At 42.4% G+C, this 20,432-nt stretch overlaps 1 protein-coding gene across 7 annotated transcripts in view; it reads left to right on the top strand.

The window, feature by feature from the left end:
• Window positions 1–16,032, top strand: part of PCGF5 (polycomb group ring finger 5) — a 107,344-nt gene extending 91,312 nt beyond the window's left edge. For 6 of the 7 annotated variants that reach the window (XM_058671133.1, XM_058671137.1, XM_058671131.1 and 3 more), the window contains exons 8-10: window positions 1,763–1,852; window positions 8,044–8,103; window positions 14,209–16,032. In XM_058671133.1, coding sequence (XP_058527116.1) covers window positions 1,763–1,852; window positions 8,044–8,103; window positions 14,209–14,256 — 198 coding nt within the window. In that variant the 3' untranslated portion in view covers window positions 14,257–16,032. The remainder of the gene's footprint in view (window positions 1–1,762; window positions 1,853–8,043; window positions 8,104–14,208) is intronic. The other variant, XM_058671138.1, reaches the window with a different exon arrangement.
• The last annotated feature ends 4,400 nt before the right edge of the window (window positions 16,033–20,432 follow it).

Raw genomic sequence — 20,432 nt, 5'->3', positions numbered from 1 at the left:
TAGAACACTAAAGACAGGACATGTTTCCCTGGCTGATCTGCAGTGATGCTAACCTGCACAGTCACCCTGCAAGGAGCATCATGTGGTTTTGAACACAGTCAGTGACGGATACGAAGTCCATATTTTTGAGGAAACATCAGATCCTCATTTTGAGAATGTGGATTAGATATTTTTATTATAGTTTAGCTCTGTAAATATTTCTTAAAATTTGAGATACCAGCTTTTGTACTAGAATGAATGAAAGTTAAATATTAAACACAATGTACTTGATAAAAGATACAACCACAGTGGAACATAGACAGTGAATTTGGGGTTTAAACTTTATTTTTGAGAGCCAGCAAGCTCTCAGCAGCTGGCTCGTTCCGCGTGTGCCTGCCCTGGCGCTGGGCGAAAGCCCGGGGCTTGGGGACCCAGACTAGGTCCTCTGTGTAGAGCGTGGAGCCCCTAACCAGCATCCTAACCAACACACCTCATGCCCAAGCCTGAAACAGTTGGAATTCAATTTTGCACTGATTTCCCTTTTTGCAGAATACCACATGTGGCTGTTTCCTTTTGAGTCTGATTCGTTGAGTTACTATTTTCTCTTCTAGTTTTCAGTCAGTTGGTAGAACTGAGAACCATTGCTCATGACATCTTATTTTTAGCTTACATGTTTATAGAGAAAGATGGAAGTGGAAAAGACTCGATCTCCTGACAGCTACTTGTCTCAAGCCAAAGGACTCTGTATTTTTGTAGTAAAGTTTGTGAATCCTCTTTATTTGCTGCTTACCGTATAGGGACAAGATGTCCTAAACTATCTGACTGTTGAAGCTTCAGCAACAGCACTGGTAATTGGAGAGATCATTTAGTTGCATGACAACAACAAGAGTGTACCTGATTAGTAAATGCATTCAAAGTCCTTTTCTTATTATCTTACAGGCAAGATTGAGATATCGCTGTCCTTTTGGTATTTAATAACTGTACCTGAGATTTACAAAAATCAGTAATTTCATATGCCTAATGAAAAATGGAATGATACTAAATTATTAATTCCATGCTTCAAGTTCAAAACCACAGTCTAACTAGACAGAATTCTTTCAAATTCATTCTTTCCCCACTTTCACGCTTCAGATGAACTCTGCATCAGTTTGCATTGCAGTGGCTAGCAGGCTGAAAGTGCTCTGCAATAATCATTTGTGTCACCATGCTGTGTTGAATTAGCCACATTCATAGTTCCTGTTTCCTCTGAATGAGCTAAGGGGGGGTTCTGATCCTGCACTTAAGGCTACAGTGGCCATTTGTAAATGCAGCCGCCTTCTTAAACTTCATGTGAGATGCGCAGAGGATTGTGTCAGAACTGCAGGTCACTGGGGCTGGCTCGCCTCCGCCCACACAGACCTCCCAGTTCAGCCCAGGGCCTCCTGCAGGTGCACCTGTGCCCAGCAGGTCTCCTGACAGCCTCACACGTTTCATCCCTTTCCCTCCTTGGAATCTGAACAAAGCCGCAGAAAGCCCCTTCGGAGCTCAAGGCTTTTGAGAGTGAGCCTCAGAAGCCCGAGGAGCTGCGAGGAGTTGAGGAACTGTGCGCTGGAGGTGGGGGAGATCAGGAAGGTGTGTGAGAGCCTTTGCTGCGTGTTAGGAATCTTGTGCATGAGCTAGAGACGAGCAGACAGCACTGCCGTTGTTATAACTTGGTCTGTTAAAATTTAGAGAACGGACAACGATTTAAAAAATACTTAAATTCAAAGTGATTTATTTTAATCTGTAACTATTCTTTTTAAAGTTGGATGTGCTGTGCAATGGTGAAATTATGGGGAAGGATCATACTATGGAATTCATCTATATGACAAGATGGCGTCTAAGAGGCGAAAACGTAAATTCTTTTATTTTTACTTACCTTTGTGGATATTTAGTGTACTGTTACAGCACTCAGATTTAACTATTACTTAGGAACTGATATATGTATATGTAAAGCTTGAGAAAGGGACTGGTTCCGCTTTTGGTTTTCCCAGCAGTCTGTGAAAATGGGTCGTTAAGTGTAAGACTGTGTTAATTATGCTTTTGTCTTATTTAAGGTGAGTTTACAAACCTAATCTAAATATGCTCAGGATTCTACCAACCTCGAGACAGAGAAGATAGCATTTCATATGGGAGAAGCTAGAGGCATATGGAGCAGGGTGGGTGAGCCAGGCTTCTGCCCTGACTGGTACCATTAGTGGTTCATAAGAATTTGTGGCTGTGAGAGAAAGGACAGAGTGTAGAGGCCAGGTCATCTTTCAGGTTCCTCCTTTACACTGAAAGAATCAAATCAGACCTAAGGGTAAGTTAATTCGCAGGGGGGTTCTGGCAGAATCAGATGGTTGTGCCTTACCAAAAAAAGTTGTGTGTTTTGAGTTGTAAAAGTCATTAGTTATAATTCTAGCTGAAGCATATCTGAGTTACAAGTAGCAGTGTGGCAGGGAACTTTGAGACACTAGTTAATAAAAGTGAGGAATGTGGTGTTAATGCGTGAACACTAATTCAGATTATAAGTTCGGACAAGGAACTTCCGAAGTTCTCCTTCAGACAGTGAGGCTACAGTGTATTTGGGGCAGTATATATATGATACTTCGTGTTCGTGTTTAGGCGCAGTTCTTACATGCAGCCAATTCCCACAGCCACGTCCTCTTTTCACAAGAAGTTTACTTCAGGCCCAGAGGGCAGCAAGGTGCTTAGGAGGTCCTTTATTCCTGCAGGGTGGGAACAAGAACAGAGATACCTCCTGCCATGGTGGCGGGATGGGGGCCTGCCAGGACAGGGGAAGGGGGCAAGATGGGGGAGGACAGCTCCCAGGTGCGCCTGGAAGGTGTGGGGGCGTGGGCCATCGCCTGAGATGGGCTGTGGGCCGGCCCCAAGCATTTGGTGACAGATTATCTGAGCCAAGGGTGATTGGTAGGGGGCAAGAGAGATTGATGGGCGGGGTTTTCAGGTAAGGACGCCTGGAGGTTGCATCTCATTGGTGGACAAGCAGAATGTAGCGAATTGGGGGAGCTCTGGGAAAGGGGAAATTCACGCAAAATGGCTGAGGCCTTCAGGGCTGATGTTTGAGTTACTCCTCACACTTTAAAACTATTATTCAGTCTGCTTTATAAACTAGCTGTTACTACATTTCTTCACAGAATGTGAACCATTAAAAAAAGAACACAGAAGATTTATGTACACAGGGATAGGTAATAGTCTAGAATTAATCAGTTACTGTGTTACAGTAATTCAAAACCGCACTTACATTGGATAGAAGTGTCTGGGGGAACCATTGTAAAGCCTCACAAAGTCCGTCTTGTCCTGTTCAGTGGGTGGCAGATGTGGCTGGCTGTGAGAAATGTCTTGACACAGTAGGTGCGTCACTTCTTCCATGGGAATCATTTCCTGCTGTGAGTCCTGCCTGGGCAGAGCCTTCCTGGGAGGCTGAGGGCCACCGCGGGAAGGGGAAGAGACAGCCTCCTCGTGCACATTCTTACCGGCTGACTATAGCCTTGAAGAACTCAGGGAGCCTTTAAAAACAACAATATTGTATCCTTCACCCCCAGCTTGTCTCAGGCCGTCCCAGCTGCAGACCACAGGATGGCTGGCCGTGAGCCAGCCGGGACTGGCGGCAAGCAGATGCCGAGATGTGGCGTGGGACACGAGACTGCTCAACATTGTTGCAGCCTGGCTGGTCCAGTGGGCATCCAGTGTGTGCTAGTGTGGGAGATGGTCTCCGTGAGATTAAGGAGGGACAGGGTCGCCCCATGCCACCCCTCTGCAAAGCCCCTCCCCTAAGGCTGCTGCCCGGAGCCAGGTGTGTCAGTGCAAAAGAGCCAATCATAGGACGTTGAGTCAGTCTTCATGTTTCAGATACACATCTATGACTAGCTTAAGTTTCTGGGTTATCTAGGATATTTTAACAAATGTTCAAGAAATAATTCACTACCTTCTGATTTTTTGGAAAGATTTATTTATTTTGATGATTCTTACATAGTTAATTAGGGTGATATGGGTCAAGGGTTACAGGAAGGTGGGTGAGAGCATTATTTCCACATTTTTTTCCTTCCTATATCTTTGGGAGGCCAGCCTCCCAAAGGCCTCTGTACCCTGAGATGGAGGACAGTCACTCAAGAGCACCCCAGGGTCCCCGGGGTGGGGCATGCTCCGAGGGTCCTGCTCAGGGGTCTTCCTTCCGATTTCTTTTGGAGGCGGAAGCCACACCTGTAAACAGAAGCGTTGCTGCCTTCTGCACATACACAGGAGTACTGTTAGCCCGTTTCATTTCCTTGGCATGACCTACTATCTTCCGATCGTCCTCTTTATCCAAGCTTGTTTGTCCCACAGTCGCCACAGTGCTCACCAGATCTCCCAAATCAGCCCTCATCCCTCTTCATCCATCCTCTCCAGCCAAGGGCTCGCTGCCCCCACCCCCGGCTCCCTGCTGCCGCCCTGCCCTGCACGGAGCTGGAGCAGTGCTCTGGAGGCAGGTTAGGGAATGTCAGTCCTCTGCTGCCTCCGCTAGCATCTAGTGTCACAGACAGAAGCTCAGGTTCCCCCAGAGCCCTCAGACACAACTTCACCCCGCCTGGTTCCAGCTGGGCCATCTGCCTTGGGGCCCCGCCTGCAGCGCACTCCCGCTTTACCCAGCTCTGTCACCATGTCACCTTCCTTAATCCTCTTCTCTGCCTGTTGTTTTACATAGTATCCCATCTCCCTCTCTTCCTGGCAAGTTTTGTGCCTTTTTCAAGTTTATTGCTTGTCCTCCTACGAGAATGTAATCTGAAGACAAGGACTTGTGTTTATTCATGGCAGAAATCTCCACATCAAAGCAGTGCCCAGAACAGACACTCAGTAAATATTTGTTTGCAGAGTAATTTGAATGACATTTTCTGTTCAATAAGGTGCTAGTTATACAAAATATATCCTAAGGATGCTTTCACCTTTTGGATTCAATTTTCAGTCTGTTTTATCAAAGTTTAGATTTTTGCTCAGGGTCAACAAGTACAAATTCTAATATTAGTTGATGAATTTTAACTGTGCATACACAAATGCAGCAGTGAAACAAGCTTAAGATTTGAGGGGCCCATGCGATAGCGTAGCAGTTAAAGTCCTCACCTTGAACGTGCCGGGATCCCATATGGGCACCGGTTCTAATCCCGGTGACCCCGCTTCCCATCCAGCTCCCTGCTTGTGGCCTGGGAAAAGTAGTCGAGGATGGCCCAAAGCCTTGGGACCCTGCAGCCATGTGGGAGACCTGGAAGAGGCTCTTAGCACCTGGCTTCGGATCGGTGCAGCTCTGGCTGTTACAGTTGCTTGGGGAGTGACTCATTAGACCGAAGATCTTTCTCTCTCTCTTCCTCTCTGTATATCTGACTTTCCAATAAAAATAAGCAAATTTTTAAAAAATTTATTTGAAAGGCAGATAGAGAGGGAAACACTCCCCCCAATAGTCCCAGTGGCTGGGGCCGGACCAGGCCAAGGGCCTGGGCCACCTTCCACTGCCATCCCAGGCATCTTAGCAGGGAGCCGGCTCAGGACTAGACCCAGTGCTTGCTCGTAGCATGCAGTAAGTTTGGGGCAAGGCCCCAGGGTCTGCATTTCTGGTAAGTTCTCAGGAAATGCCAATGTGCTTGATCTTTGAGCCATTTTTGGTGAATAGGGAGGTCTGACCTGGGACCCGTAGCTTTCTCATCTACAAACTGAGGATGTGGGATTAAAGAATTAGATCTCACTGCAAAAGAAACTAAGTCATCAGTCTCAATCTTGGCTAAATCATGCATATTTTAAAATTTTGTTAGTTGCATCCTCTTAAGTTTTTAACGATTTGTAATTATAATAGTAATAAGGTGAGGGTCCCCACTCTCCAGTGTCCTCAACATTGCAGATTTGCCATCTTGTATTTCTTTTGTGAACATTTTCATGTTCATTGCCTTGAATTTTTTCATGTTTGTATGTTTACAGACTGCTAGAAATTCTTTACATATTTTGAATGAGTTTTTAATACATTTTGCAGGTCCAGTTGGATACTGCTTCCTGATTGGCCTCAGTTTTTTTAAAAAAGATTTTTATTGGAAAGTCAGATATACAGAGAGGAGGACAGAGAGGAAGATCTTCCATCCAATAATTCATTCCTCAAGCAGCTGCAATGGCCAGAGCTGAGCTGATCCAAAGCCAGGAGCCAGGAGGCTCTTCCAGGTCTCCCATGTGGGTGCAGGGTCCCAAGGCTTTGGGCTGTCCTCAATGCTTTCCCAGACTACAAAAGCAGGGAGCTGGATGGGAAGTGGGGCCACCAGGATTAGAACCGGTGCCCATATGGGATCCAGGCAACCTCACTGGGCCCAGCCTCAGTTTTTTGACCCTTAATATAGGTGACAGTATATGTTTTGAAAGTTGAGTGAGAATTACTGACACATGCGTATCTACTCAAGTGCTTGGCAGAGTGCCCATCCAGATAGACATTTCAGAACTAAAGAATACTAGCTTTCATTAAGATCATAATTCTCTCCTCTACCACATGTCAACATCTTTCTCTTCAGCTTAGCTTTACCCTAGATTCTTGTTCTGCTCACGTTTTTGTGGGGACATTGAGCATCCCAGGTGATCCCATTTAGTTTTGTGTCTGCCACAAGCTCCGCCAGTCCAGCACCTACAGTCACCAAACAATGTAGGATGTTTTCCTTTGCATTAGTTGCAGTATCGGGCAACTTTTAGGAAAAGCAAACATCTATCTTGATTGATGCCAAAGAGATTAAAAGGAAAACAAGTGTCAGAGTCAAGTTGGCTCTTTGTAGCTTAAGCCAGAGGTGGAAATAGAGTGAGGACTGTCTCATCCACGGCTCACTCCTAAAGGCCAGCAGTAGCCGGGGCTGTCAAGGCCGTCCAGGTCCCTGATGGGGGTTGCAGGGACCAGCCAATGGAGGTAAGCTGTGCCTCCCGGGCTGCTGAAAGTAGCAGTGGGGTGGGGATTGAAGCCAGGCACTCTGATAGGGGCTGTGGGCATCCCAGGCAGCATCCTAACTGTTGTACAAAGTGCCCGAGCATTTGAGCTGACTGCTATTTAAGACATTTACATTTAGCAGTCTGACAGAACAAAGCTTGAAGAGGCTTCAGAGAGAACGCCAAAGGAATGCAGAACAATTGAGAAAAGTTTCTGAATTATTTCTTAAAAGGCTACAAATGTATTACTTCATCATCATTGCTGGCTTAGTCTTTCAAAAGATCTTTTAAAACCTACTCAGATATTATCCTAATTTATACTTCAGGTTTAATGCATTTAATTTTCTTCATTAAAGGTATATGCAATGCTGATGTATAAATGCGTAAGTTAAATATAAAGCATAACTTATGCTTTTTAGTCTTATTACAATTAATACTATAATACATAATTTAGAAATGCTTTTCAATGTGAACTGGTTAAAAGGTAGTAGGTATATCATGGCATCTATGAAAGTTTGAAAATGTTTGCTCATTACTCCATTTTACAACCCTGATGGCTGTTCTGTGCCTTCCCCTCAGGAGTGTAAATAGGGAGTGACAAGCGGAGTCAGGTAGTCCATAGTCCAGTGCTACTGAAGTGGCCATGGAAGCCACAGCCTCAGCTCTCTAGACAACCCTGGGTAAAACAAAAAGGCCAAGCACATCTCGGTGCCCCCAATCACAGCCCCAGTTTCCTTGAACAGTCTGAGATCCAGGAACCGATCACCAGCAGGGATAGAAGAAAGTAAGTGCCCCCTGTAGAATCCAGAAGTGAGGGTTTCCTCAGTAGCTTAGGATTGCTCAGTAGATTTAGGGTTGGCCACCATTTGGGGAATGCACAATTTACAGAACTCTCACAGCTAGATGCTAAAATTACTTCAAGCTAAATTTTAACAAGTTTACCATTCACACAGTTATAACCTATTCCCCCCCCCAAAAAAAAAACCCCATATAGTCTTACAATGTTTATTTAAAAGTAATCATGTTGACTGATGCTTGACGTTAAGCTATTTGAAGTAAATTACCGTTTGAAACATGTATCCAGTTGTGGATGCCTCTTATCTGATGAGTTCATCTCCTCCGCAGTTTCGGTGTGTGAACTGCTCATCTTCGCAAGTCTGCCCACAGGATGGCCCTTTGTATCAGGTAAGAGGCACTCACGGCTGTACATATGCCCGTCACGATGCCGTCCCACTGGGCCCCGAGCCACTCACCGCAGCGACAAAAACGAGCTTCTTACCATAGATCAGAGTCCCATTGTTCAGTTCTGCTCAAGTATCTAATCTTACTGAGTTATAAACGAAATTACAGACGTGAAGGCCATCAGCTGTAAGTCAGGAATTTTTAGTAAATTCTAGTTTCAGCTCTGAGAATTCTGGTCCATGTTGAATTAGGATATTACTTTCTCTGTACAAATGCTTTAAAAAAATTAAACAACCATAAATGAAAGAGGGAATGTCTAATTAGGTGAATCTAAATAACAGCAGGTAACTTGGGTTACCTTTTAATAATGAAGAAATAGCTCACTTCGTTAAAATGTATCTTAAAACTTTTGGACAGGGGCCCTCTTGGCCAGTGCCTGTCATGCTGGTGTGTGCCGTGTGCTCTGATGCACCTGCCTGCCCATGACCTGGGAAGGAAGCAGAGAACGGCCCAGTACATGGGTCCCTACCACTCCCATAGGACACCAGAATGCAGCCACCCTGGGTCCTGGTCTTGACCTGGCTGTTACAGCCCTCTGGAAAGTGAGCCAGGGAAGGGAGGATGCATTTTTAAAGTACCATATTGCATGGTAGGCATGATCCAAATCAACCTTCAAGTTGTCTTGGTTTCAAAGCAACAAAATGAAGAGAATTAAGGTATAATAAACTTAGGTGATAAGCAAAATTCAGTATTGCAGTTTTTGAGCTAGGACGTAAGAGAATGTGTGTGAAGTATTGGAAGACCACTTGAAGTCAGTGATAAAGGATTTCAAGCGAGTGCTTCAGAGTTTCCCCTCAGTCTTTTGGCCAGTGATATGATAGAGGAGTCCCCAAGCCTCCATTACAACGTTTGCTTTTTGGTACACACATCTTTGGAATTTGGAAGATCTCCCATCTGTTGGCTCCCTCTCTAAGTACCTGTGGCAGCTGGGCCAGCCCAGGGCCAGGAGCAGACACTGAATGCAGTCTCTCCCATCACCTGCTGGCCCCAGAGAACATGTTAGCAGGAGGCCGAGGTCAGGACCAAACAAAGCCGAGATCTGAGCCCAGGCGCTGCGGTGCAGGACATGGTGTCCCAGGGGCCAGCTTGACTTCGGTGCCAACTCCATGCCTTGATACACACTTCTTAAAGTTCTTGTTTTTCAGCAGCTTAGTTAATGAATTTAACATCTGTAAAGGTCAAGAGAAAATCATTTTGAAAGAAACATTATCTACATTATTTACCTAATATAAGGAACAGGATTGAATTGTATAAGCTGGTGAGTTCCATAAATACAGGGAGTTTGTGTTTTAGCTGCTTTGAGCTTCACAGCCAATTCTGGTGTGATTATTGTAGCGCTAGTCCTTGCCTGTAGCTGCGTAGCTACAACCCAAATACTCCTATTTTTTTTTTCATTCTTGAAATGTTATTAAACCTCAATCCAAACCATTAGTTAACTGTAAGAGGACAACAAATTTTTTTGAGATTTAGGCAAGTAGACAGGATGAGGCAGATAGAGACTGGGCTGTGAGATCCTCCATCCACCAGGAGCCTGAAACTCTGTGAGGTCTCCCGTGTGGGTGGCAGGCACGCAAGTATCTGGGCCATCTTCCAGTGCTTTCTCATGAACATTAACAGGAAGCTGGACTGGAAGCATAGCAGCCAGGACTAGAACTGGCGCTCGTGTTGGAAGCTGGCATCACAGGCAGCAGCCTGACAGAGCTTCAGACCTGCACATCTTGCCTTTTCTGTGTGCTCCATAATGAGTAATAGTCATGTGGACATTTAACTTTTAGTTAACAGGATGTACCTTCAGCCAAAAATCAGAAAATTTCTAAGGCAGGTACTGTCACTTTTCTATTATGGGAATGTATCTTACGTGTGGATTCATAGTGCTTTTAAATTTTCTTAAAAAATTGAGAATTTTCTAGGAAAGTGTCTGTGAATCACAGTTTACCCAAAAGGAAAGAAAGATCACTAGTTAATGAAATAGATTCTTTTAAAAAGTTAAAGAACTTCCTTAAAGGATACCTGAATGGTTTTGTAGGCATACTCCTCACATTCTCGGTACCATTCCCATGCCAGGTTTATGTATTACTTTATATAACTATAAAGGTGGAATTCTCCTAGATTCCTTTTACAAAAGTAGACAAAGTCCACAAGTAGGAAACCAGTACCACGTCTCATTTAAATGATAAATAAAACACTAAAAGAATACTAGACTAAGACCTTAGTATCATGAGGGGATGGCATGTTTGTATTACAAACTTACCTAGTACGTATAAAATCCAATTCATCAGTAGGTATCAGATGTTTCATTAAATTATATGCTGATTTTTTTCCAGCCTTGTAGCCTTGTTTTGAGATTTTTCAAAAAAGCAGCCAAAGGGGAAACAGCCATTCAAAGGAATATTGGTTACCTAGATTCACCCTGACCACTGCGCTCCATTTACTACCCTCTTCCTCTCTCATTGATGTCTGCACATAAAGACCTGTTGTTCTTTAGTTCAGGTAGTAGGAGAGTTGATCATTTAAGACGTGTCTCTTTCCTAAGACCACCTCTCCTCATATGTATCCATAACTCCACTTCATTTATCAGAAGTCTTAGTGTTACACTGAAATTAGGAAGATATAGGCTGTCTCCATGACACAGTGACATTTAGTGTAATGCCATACACATGTGAATCAACTTTTTGTTGAACTTGGTAATGCCAAACATTAGATATAAGCAGGTGCTGTTGGTCAGTCCCACTTCTGAAATGAGTGATGAGGAACCAAGTGTTGCTACTGGTTAACTGCGTTTAAAAGCTGAAACAATTAAGGTTAGTACTCCTTTAAATAGAATTATGAATCAAAAGGACAGCTCAGGAGTAGACTGTAGGGTGTGTGAAACTTGCAGCATTTAATGAATGGAGAAAGCAAAGATTAGGTCACAGGTGTCTGTTGAGCACTTACTATGTATTGGTGTATTTTGCGCTCTAGGGATAAATGCACACAAATCATTTCCTTCAGAATGTACACTGTAATGAAATAAGTAAATTTTATAGTGTTAGAAGAAAAATCAAAATAGATAAGTATTTCATGTTTGATTTAAGGGTCAGAGGAACTGAGAAAAGTAGTAGGTGTGGGTGAGTATGGCGAGGCGGCCCCTGGGGCTGGGCCTGGAGGGCAGAGGGAGCAGGTGTCTGGCAGTAAGGTGCGCCAAGGAGCAGGTGCTAGGGGGTGAAGAGGGAGGGCTGTCCAGTAGGGCTAGACAAGTTGACTGAATATTGAAAAGCACATAACCAAAAACAAACCAAAAAAATCCTACTAGCAAAGAAACCAGTAAAATTTAACAAGGGTTTAATATCCCTTGATTTTTAAAAAGTCTAAAGAAAAAGATTTTTTAAAAAATGAGCAAAGGGCATAATCAGACAAGCTAGGTGTAAAGGAAATTCACCTGGCTACTAATTATATAAAACTGTAGGAGCCCAGAAATGACGAGAAGTTACTAAGTGAGACTCTGGAGAGACAGTTACTTGTATTTCATTTGGAAATGTAAATGCAGAACATGTTTCTTGAAGATCGAAAAAGCTTTTAAAAATACGTACCAGTTGGGCCAGCAGTTCCACTTCTGGGAATCTGTCCTGAGTCTGAAATAGATTTGTTATTCTACATTCATCTTGACTTAGAATAACCAAAGGGAAAAACAGCTGGAAACACCTTGAAATGAATGGCTGAAAGCGGACTCAATTCTCTAACAGCTTAGTCTATGTGTAGCTGTTTAAGATGACCATACAGGAATGGAGTTTATAGAATTGTAAATGGACAGAAGTATTTACCAAACCACATTTAACATGACTGATGTTTTGGATGAGAAAAACATAGGTATGAACAGAAGGATTTACACCACATGGTGCTTATCTTTACATGGTAGGATTTAAATAATTTCTTTCTCTCTACACACACTTTTCCATATTTCCAAATCTACAGTAAAGCAAGCTACTTGTGTGACAAAAAATCCCTAAGGAAAATAGATGTATCAACCAAAGGCAGTTTTCTCTTTTAAAAAATCCTACATGAAGTACTTTGAAAGTATCTGTTGTGCATTTCTGTTCAGCGAAGAGTCCTTGAGGGCTAGCATTGTGAAATGCAGGTGTCGCCAGCCTAGCCCCATGACCCCAGGACTTCATGCAGTGGTCCCTGTGACAGCCCATGCACCCTGTCCTTCAGCACACACACACACACACACTCAGACACGGAGCCTAGGTAAAGCTGAGCTGTGTTCAGGGCTGACATTTCAATGGGGAAGACCAACACCAAGCAAGTCACCATCAGTCCAAATCAAGTTCATTTGACTTCCCTCTCACTGCGTCTCTGGTAGACCTGGTGATGGGTCCCTCTATAGAGGACAAATGTATGTGGGGACCTCAGAAAGTTCTGTGGGTAATGAAATTCAAGCAGGATCTTTCACTCTGTGCAGGTGTCAGTACACATGCCACATGAGTTGCAGATTTTTCACATGCCTGAATTTCAAAAAAATTTTGTAACAAAACCTTTTCATTTTATTTCTCCAGAATTTTTAAAGTGCCCTTGCAACTAGCACTGGAGTCTGGTTTTTTTGGCAAGAATTTTGATGACGCAAATGGAAAGTGCACCTGGAGAGATTGTGGTCAAGGGTAGGCAGCAGGCAGAGTCAGGTGGGGTGGAAGTGGGACTGGGACAGGAGCCCTAGTAGAGGTTTCAGAACCAGGATTTTGTAACATGCACATTTCTGTGTGCTGCCCCAGAGTCAAGTGTAAAAACAAGTGCAATTCCAACCAACATAATTTTAGACCATGGAGACTCAAGACTTTTAGGAACCAGTGGGCCATCTGCCTTACCTCTTCAACTTGGAGTGCAAGACCTACCTAGGAGGTGCTCTTTTGATTTTGTTTTTAAAGATTTTGCAAGTCATAGTTTCAGAGGGAGAGGGAGTGACAGAGAAAGATTTCCATGCACTGGTTGACTCCCCTCACATGGCTGCAAGAGCCAGGGCTGGGCCAGACTGAAGCTTGGAGCTTCATCTGAGTCTCCCACATGGGTAGCAGGGCCCAAATGCTTGGGCCATCTTCTGCTTTGCCCAGGCTGTAAGCAGATGGTTGGATTGGAAGTTGAAAGGCCAGCTTCCCTAGAAGGCAATTTTGTTCCTGCCTTCCAGGCTTATGCTGAGTGGAATGCTAAAAAACCGACATTCATCTCAATGACAGCTGTATCAGGAACCAAGATATTCAGTGTTACACAGTCATTTACGAGAAAGGATCCACAGCTCTTTGTCCCGGACTTTTGTGTTTACCTGCACTGTGGTGGATAAACGTTATCTGAAGCCCATCTGCACTTTCTTGATTCTCCAGTTAGCTCATTGAAAGGCATAATGCAACCATTGGTTCTCCAGGTCCTTTCTATGTTTATAAAATCTGGTAACGGGGAAAAAGCACATGTAAAAGGCAGCGTGGCGGATGTCCGTGCAGTTAGTCAGCAGTGTCCACCTAATGCTGTACGTGGGAGGGCTGCCATAGCTTTCCTGTATGAATAACATCAAGGATAGTATGAATGCTTCAGTTATAAGCATTGTACAATTGTTAAATTTTGAAAGTAGAAAACTGATTGAAAGACAGTCACCTGAATAACTTAGATAACAGCTACTTGTTTAGTATATTTTAAAGAACCATTAAAGTATTAACTGTTAAAGTATCAAGCACGTGGAAAATGATTTATGAAAGGTACTCCAGTTTTAGATTCACAGCAACGGAACCTGTCACACACAAAATAAGTGAGTCACTTGAGTCATATACAACCCATGATGACTGCTACAAGCCTTTGAACTTGACCTCTGCCAAGTATTAATGAAAGTAACTGATTCTTGGGGGGAAAAAATACTAGCAGCAAAGAGAATTTTAACTTTAAATGGTCATTTACATCTTACCACTGTAAATGACAATACCAAGTAATATTACAAAGTATAAGCTCAACTTCTTAGGATCTCTTGTATATAAATTGTATTCTTTTTCTAGAACATGGTCTTACTCATTGTCTGTTTTTATTTTGTAGTCGTATCCTATGGTATTGCAGTATCGACCAAGAATTGATTTCGGTTAGACCAAGGGACCTGGCCGTCACTGAGATGAATCCTGCACTATTGGTTTACTCATGAACAGATTGCACCGTGAATGGTGTGTGGACGAGAGGGAAACAGATTTTCAGCATGCAAATAAGGCCATTGTCTGTCTCAACTGTCAGTTGCATTCATGTTGTTTCTATCAGAAGCAAACCAAGTGCCATTTTGCTCCTGAACTGTCTACGCAAGGTATTTGTGCCATCTCACAGCGTGCAAGTCGTGGGTAAAATCAGGTGTGCATCAGGAACCTAAGTATTCGCTTGCCTGTTCCAAGACTGTAACATTTAATTACACTAGCTCAGTGGCTCAGTCTTTGTGGTACTGCAGTTTTCACATACTATTTCATTAATTTTTATTCAAATAGAGTACTGTACAAGAACCTGATAGTTATATCTTGAAATTATTTTGTATGGAAATAGAGAAGTGGTTTCTGAACCATTGTCCTGTTCTTGGTTAAGCTTTTTATGTAAAAAAAAAAATCCATGCTTGAGTGTGCAAGTCCTCCTGTGAAGAATTCCAGTCATTCTTTAACCTTGGAGCACATCCTCACTGTAGACCTTCTAAGCGTCTGTCTAGGCTACCAGTTGCACAAGGAAGGCACGTCAGCCCTCCCAGTGGAAAACACATGTGACTTCCTGGACAATTGAAGATGGATTCGCAACCATTCTAAATGTTGGCAGCTGATCATTTACTCCTAATAAAAAATCAGTATGTAGGTAAGGTTGCTGTTTGATAATGCCTTATGAAAAGCAGGTGCTGCTTAATGAGTCGTCCCTGTGCAGCCCGCCTTACGTGCGCGTCTTCACATTGTTGCTGTCACTTAATGAGTACATGGCTTCTCTTTCAGCCGGCCTTAGATGTGTCACTGGCATGCAGCAGGGGACAACCATTTTACATGTTAGGATTTTTAGAGCAGATGATATTAGATATTAGCTATTTTACGGATTTCTAAAAGTCTCAAAACAGTTACAGATCAAAACTTATCACGTTTCCAAACCATATGCTTAAAATAGGATACATACAGTGCTGTAGGTAAATAGGCTAATCAAAGTTCATCGTTTGAGGGTATTTTAATTTAGATCCTGTTGTAACAGTCACAGGGAATGGGCTTCCTGTCCTGTGCGAGTTCATCAAGGTGCGAGCTATGACAGTGTCCTTGATTTCTGCAGTTTTGTTCAGTCTTTCATTCTTTGGGGGTTTAGTCTGCAGGGATCTTGTTACCCTAATTTTATGAAAAACTTCCCTTTAAACCCTGTCAACTTCGGTTTTCAAAAACCTTGTGTGGAAATTGTTTTACTCATTGCTTTGAAATAAGTGAAACACAAACTGGAAAATTCTTGAAAGTTAGGAAAAATTTAGGTATCTTACATGAGCACAATCTGTGTTAAACACAGTTTTAATACTGTATACATGGTAAAAAAAAATGCTACATTTCCAGCTGAAATATATCCTAAGGAAATGCCTTTTGATTTTTAAAATGCTGCTTAGAAGCACTGCACAGTACAAAGATATATTTAAAAAAAAGCCCAGAGTCGTGATGTAAAAGGCTACAGCTCCACAATTATCTTTTCCTTCTGTTTTGTTCAAGTCAAAGTCTATATTAAAATTGTCTTATTCCAAATTTTGTAGGAAAAGACAATGGAAATACTTAACTGTTTTGATAGGTTATTTTCCTAGAAGTTCTCACAGGCAGAATTTTAAAAGGCAGATTTTCACTAATTCTTTCAGTGGATGGGGAAAACAGAAACATACACACACGCAACCAAAAACTGAATTTACTGTCAAACTACAGAAATAATTTTGCTTTGCTGTGAAATTTGGGTCCCAATGTCCCCTATTATACATTGATCACATCTAGCTCAGTGATTAAAAAGTAGCATTTTGCATATGAAAATTAATACAAAAGTTGAGTGCATTTTAAATACCACAAATGAGACTTTGCAATGAAAGTTTGTGGCTATAAATGAATGTCATTTACAAGACCTCTTCTCATTTGGTCTGTTGCCTGATCACATGTAATTGTTATTTCTCTTGCAGATGCATAGAGACAGTTGCAGAACTGGGAATAGTTTTTATGTAAAATTGATTTCTTTAATGTCAGTGCATTAACGTTAGTTGAAATGCAATGGAATTAAACACACACACACACGTTGTATGTGTGCCAGAACACATGACAACCTTACATGAAGAGCATCACTTGTCACTGGGGGCCGAGCGCACGTTCTTGGGCGGTGTGAGACTCACAGCCTGCTTCAGCTGACCGCTCACAGTGTGCTCAGCTGGGCCTGCTTTCATGTCTAGGGATGCACTACATTCCCAGTTGTCATCCCCTAAGTCGGTTTGGACAATTTGCACGAAATCAGCTATAGGAAAACGTGCAGGTCCCCTTTAGGGTTAGCTTTCTACATGTAGTGTGCTAACAAAATACACTGTATTGAAAACCCATAGGAATAACCATGAAAATCTGTACAGTGATCTTGTTTGTTAAGCAATATTTTGGGGGGGGAAAAACTTACTTCCATGAAAGACTTATCTGTTTTATCTGCCTTATTCATAGCCATATAAGAATCAAAGAATCTGGACATACAGAATGCTTATGGTTTATAAATGTAAAGGAATTCCTGTCAGTTACTAGGGGTGTTGGGATATGGCCTTTTCTCTAGATGAACAAGACACTTTTAGGAAGTATGAGAAGTTAAACTGAGGACTAAATGTCCACCTGGGGTTCAGGTAATGGCTTATTCATTAAATATTTATCCCACTATAATATGCCACATTTTATGAAGTTAATGAGTTCTCAGCTATGTTACACATGCAAATAAGCTAAATTTAAACTGCTTCCTCAAGGGAAAAAAATCTGTTATATAGTATTATGAACTGTTTAGCTTTATTGAATATTTAAGAGAAAGTGCCTCATTGCTAAAGTGCATTTGTTTTAGATTTACTGCATAAATTTTGAGTTATCTTTTACCTGTTTCGTATGAATGGTTTTCTATCTAAATAGGCGCTTGCAAGTTTCTCTTTTTTGAAAGATTTTCTTAAGGATATAGGTATCACCAAAGACATTTTACTGTTAATAATCATATTCCAGAGACCGTCTCAACAGCTTGGACGTAGAGAATCTTTAGTTTGTAATTTTGTAGAGTTAGGCAATAACCTTCATCAATTGCTCAAACATTACCAAAGAAAGGTTTGAAAGTGAATTTTCTTGGTGGGCTCAAGCAAATGCAGGTCTTCCCTACAGGAATCAGAACGGACCTCCCTTGAGAGAGCATCACTGAGGGTCAGCACAGCCTGGCAGGTGTTAGCATGACCTAGAAGACATCACAGGAGGTAGCCTCCCTCTGAAGGAAAAGGAAGAAATATATACTCTGAAAAGAAAATTGAAATTGAGATTTTCTTTTTTAAAAAAGTTGGAACTTGAGAGACTTTTCCATACAGGGTAGTTGTAAATTAAAATTATGCTGATTTAGCTTCCAGTTTCTTGGTCATGAGAGAAGTTTCATTACACATACTTGGGGGACATTGTGCGCATGCTCACTCACATAGAACATGACACAGTCTACTGGATGTCCATTAAGTGGTTTTTTTCTTTTTTCTGTGTTTGAAAGCAAGATTTTTCATACAAGCTTATTCCTCCCTCCCTCCCCCCCGAAAAGCAATTCTTGTAACAGTTACTGTTTTGGTATTCTCATTTAGATACAACCAGATGTGACAATAGGTTACAGGACCAGGAGCATGTATGTCCAGCCAAAGTGGGTTACCGTTAGGCCATCTCTCCTTGCGCACTCATACTGCGGGTCAACTAAAAGGTGAAACTCATGATGCAAGGGCTCACACACGTCTGGCCTACCATGCCGAATCTTCCAGCAGGAAGAACTGGTTTTTTTTTTTTCTTTAAGACTTTTAAGCACATTGAAGGTGAGGAATCCCTTTCAAACAATCAAATAACAATTACCAGTTTTACTTTAGTATGTTGATGGAAAGCATCAGATTGAAATTTCATTTAAGTCAAAGGTTCTTAAGTTTAGTGTGTTTTTTGTTTTGCTTTTTAAGCAAAAGCATTCTTTCTGGCAATTTAGAAATTATTCTCTCCCTAGGTAAATACAGTTATCCCAAACAGTACATTTCTGATCCTTCTATTTTTAATAGAATTAAAATGCTTGAGCTCTTCCTTTTCAGAAACTCCGTAAGTGTGTTCTAAAGGCCCACTCACCGGTATCTGTACAGTTGGGATTGTTAATACACCTTTTATCTAGCCGACTAGATTGTAACTATCTTTAAATGTAGAATCAAGCGAAGTAGATAAATGTGTGGGGGCTTCAAAAAGTTTGTGGAAAAATGCAACTCAGAAGTTACTGCGAATTTACCATGGACCTTTTGAGTCCCTCCCCCACCCCTACTCTGTGTTTTAAATGCCGGTCTTTAGATGGTCCAGTCTTCTCCCATCTTGTGGTGAAGAAGCCTGCCTAGTGTCAACGAAGATGAAGTGTTTTGTTTAACGAGAGGTAGTCAACAGGTTAGTTTTCTGATCTAGCCACAGGAGCAGGAGCTCCCCGCCTTGAACCACAGACGGGCTCATCACACTGAGTTCTGATCTTTTGCGGTGTTTCTTGGAAGGGGCTGGGTGCCCAAGTGTCCTTATGAAGCTGTGGTCCAGGACGGGGGAGTGCCAGGGCTCTGCCGCTTTCCCGCGTCGGTCAGCTCAACTGCCGTCAACAGTTTTTCATGGAGTAGCCCTCACGCTAAATCAAGGTATATTTTAAGGTTATGTTGCTAATTTTCCTTTGTAATATGAATTACTTTAAGCTTTTTGTCAAAAGTGGTAACATCTTAATACAAATAAAAACCTTTTTGTGGTTGTAAGATTTAGCTTATAAATCATTCAAATTGAAGTGAAAGATTTACCAGGTCATTGTTAATGACTTAGTCTATTAAGAGTATATGTATTTTTGTAATGGAAAAGCACTTGTAGATATTTAATCAGTACAAGATATATGTGTTTTGCAGAAATAAAATGCTGCTTAGAGATTCTCTTTAAATATTTTTATTTTTGTGCTCAAATGTGTTTTCTGTTAATCTATGGAATGTTCTGTACAAAGCTGTATGATTGTACTGTTGGGCTAAATTTTTTTTTTAAAAAATCTGGACTTAGCCAAGTATATTTGACCATGTTAAAATAGTATCTTTGTTATTAAAAAGTTGATTGCACAACTTAGTGTTGTCATCTTTAACATTATTAGCTGTGGAGTCGAGCCCCCCTACAGATGTCTCCACGGAATGCTACTGCAGCACCTGTTGCTAAAACTTCAATGAGTATTTCAGATCGTAAACATTTTCTCAGAACTCTGAAGCTGTTTGATTTTAAGATGGCAAACTGCCCTCAATTCATGCTTCAGATGTGCAAAATCTCTGTTGAAAATTCCGTGTTCCACAAACTTTGTGCAGCCTCCCACACTGATCTGCATTCTTATGCCTCCTAGGAACTGGCTCCTGGGGAGGCCCTGCCCTGCTTATAAACCATGCTGGCCCCATGAAGCTCCAAACAAGGAAAGAAAAACTGTTCCTCCTAACACAGCCCAGCCATCCTAGCATGCCCTCTGTTTTCTACCATATCCCTACCCACAGCCCTCTTCCTCCTCCCCCTCCTCCCCCTCCTCCACAGCGCCATCCGTAGCTTGCCTCTAAAAGCAGGTGCATCGAGATGCCCATCATCATTCCCATCCTTCCAACACTGCCATGGTTGCACACGTGTTTGTTCTCCCCTTAGCTTATGAACCCTGAAAGGGACACTAGTGTCACACTGGTAAGGGACAGAGCCTGCAGCCAGGCTCCAGGACGAGGGATGTCCACAGCAACGTTCAGCACGCGCTGAGACACAGGGTACTGTGTGCACCCTGACTCTGCCTCCTGGTCCACAGTGCAGCAATTGTATGGAAAGCGTACAGGAACCAGGTAGCCATGTGATCCCTTAGGAAAGTAGACAGCCTACCCTTTTTGTCAGAGGTCCCAATGTTAGTGTCATCACTCCGGGTTGACTGTTCCCTCTTCTGGCTAAATGCCTTCAGAAATGCTTCACGGTAGCCAAACACTAGCTCCACCTTGGAGGTAAGCCTCAAATGTGGTCACAAGCCAGGGCTGGTCTGAGAGGCCATGC

The sequence above is a fragment of the Ochotona princeps genome, chromosome 13, assembly GCF_030435755.1.
Source record: "Ochotona princeps isolate mOchPri1 chromosome 13, mOchPri1.hap1, whole genome shotgun sequence".
Lineage (NCBI taxonomy): Eukaryota > Metazoa > Chordata > Mammalia > Lagomorpha > Ochotonidae > Ochotona > Ochotona princeps.
The sequence above is the reverse complement of the archived record's forward strand: the minus strand, read 5'-3'. Positions and strand labels throughout refer to the sequence as shown.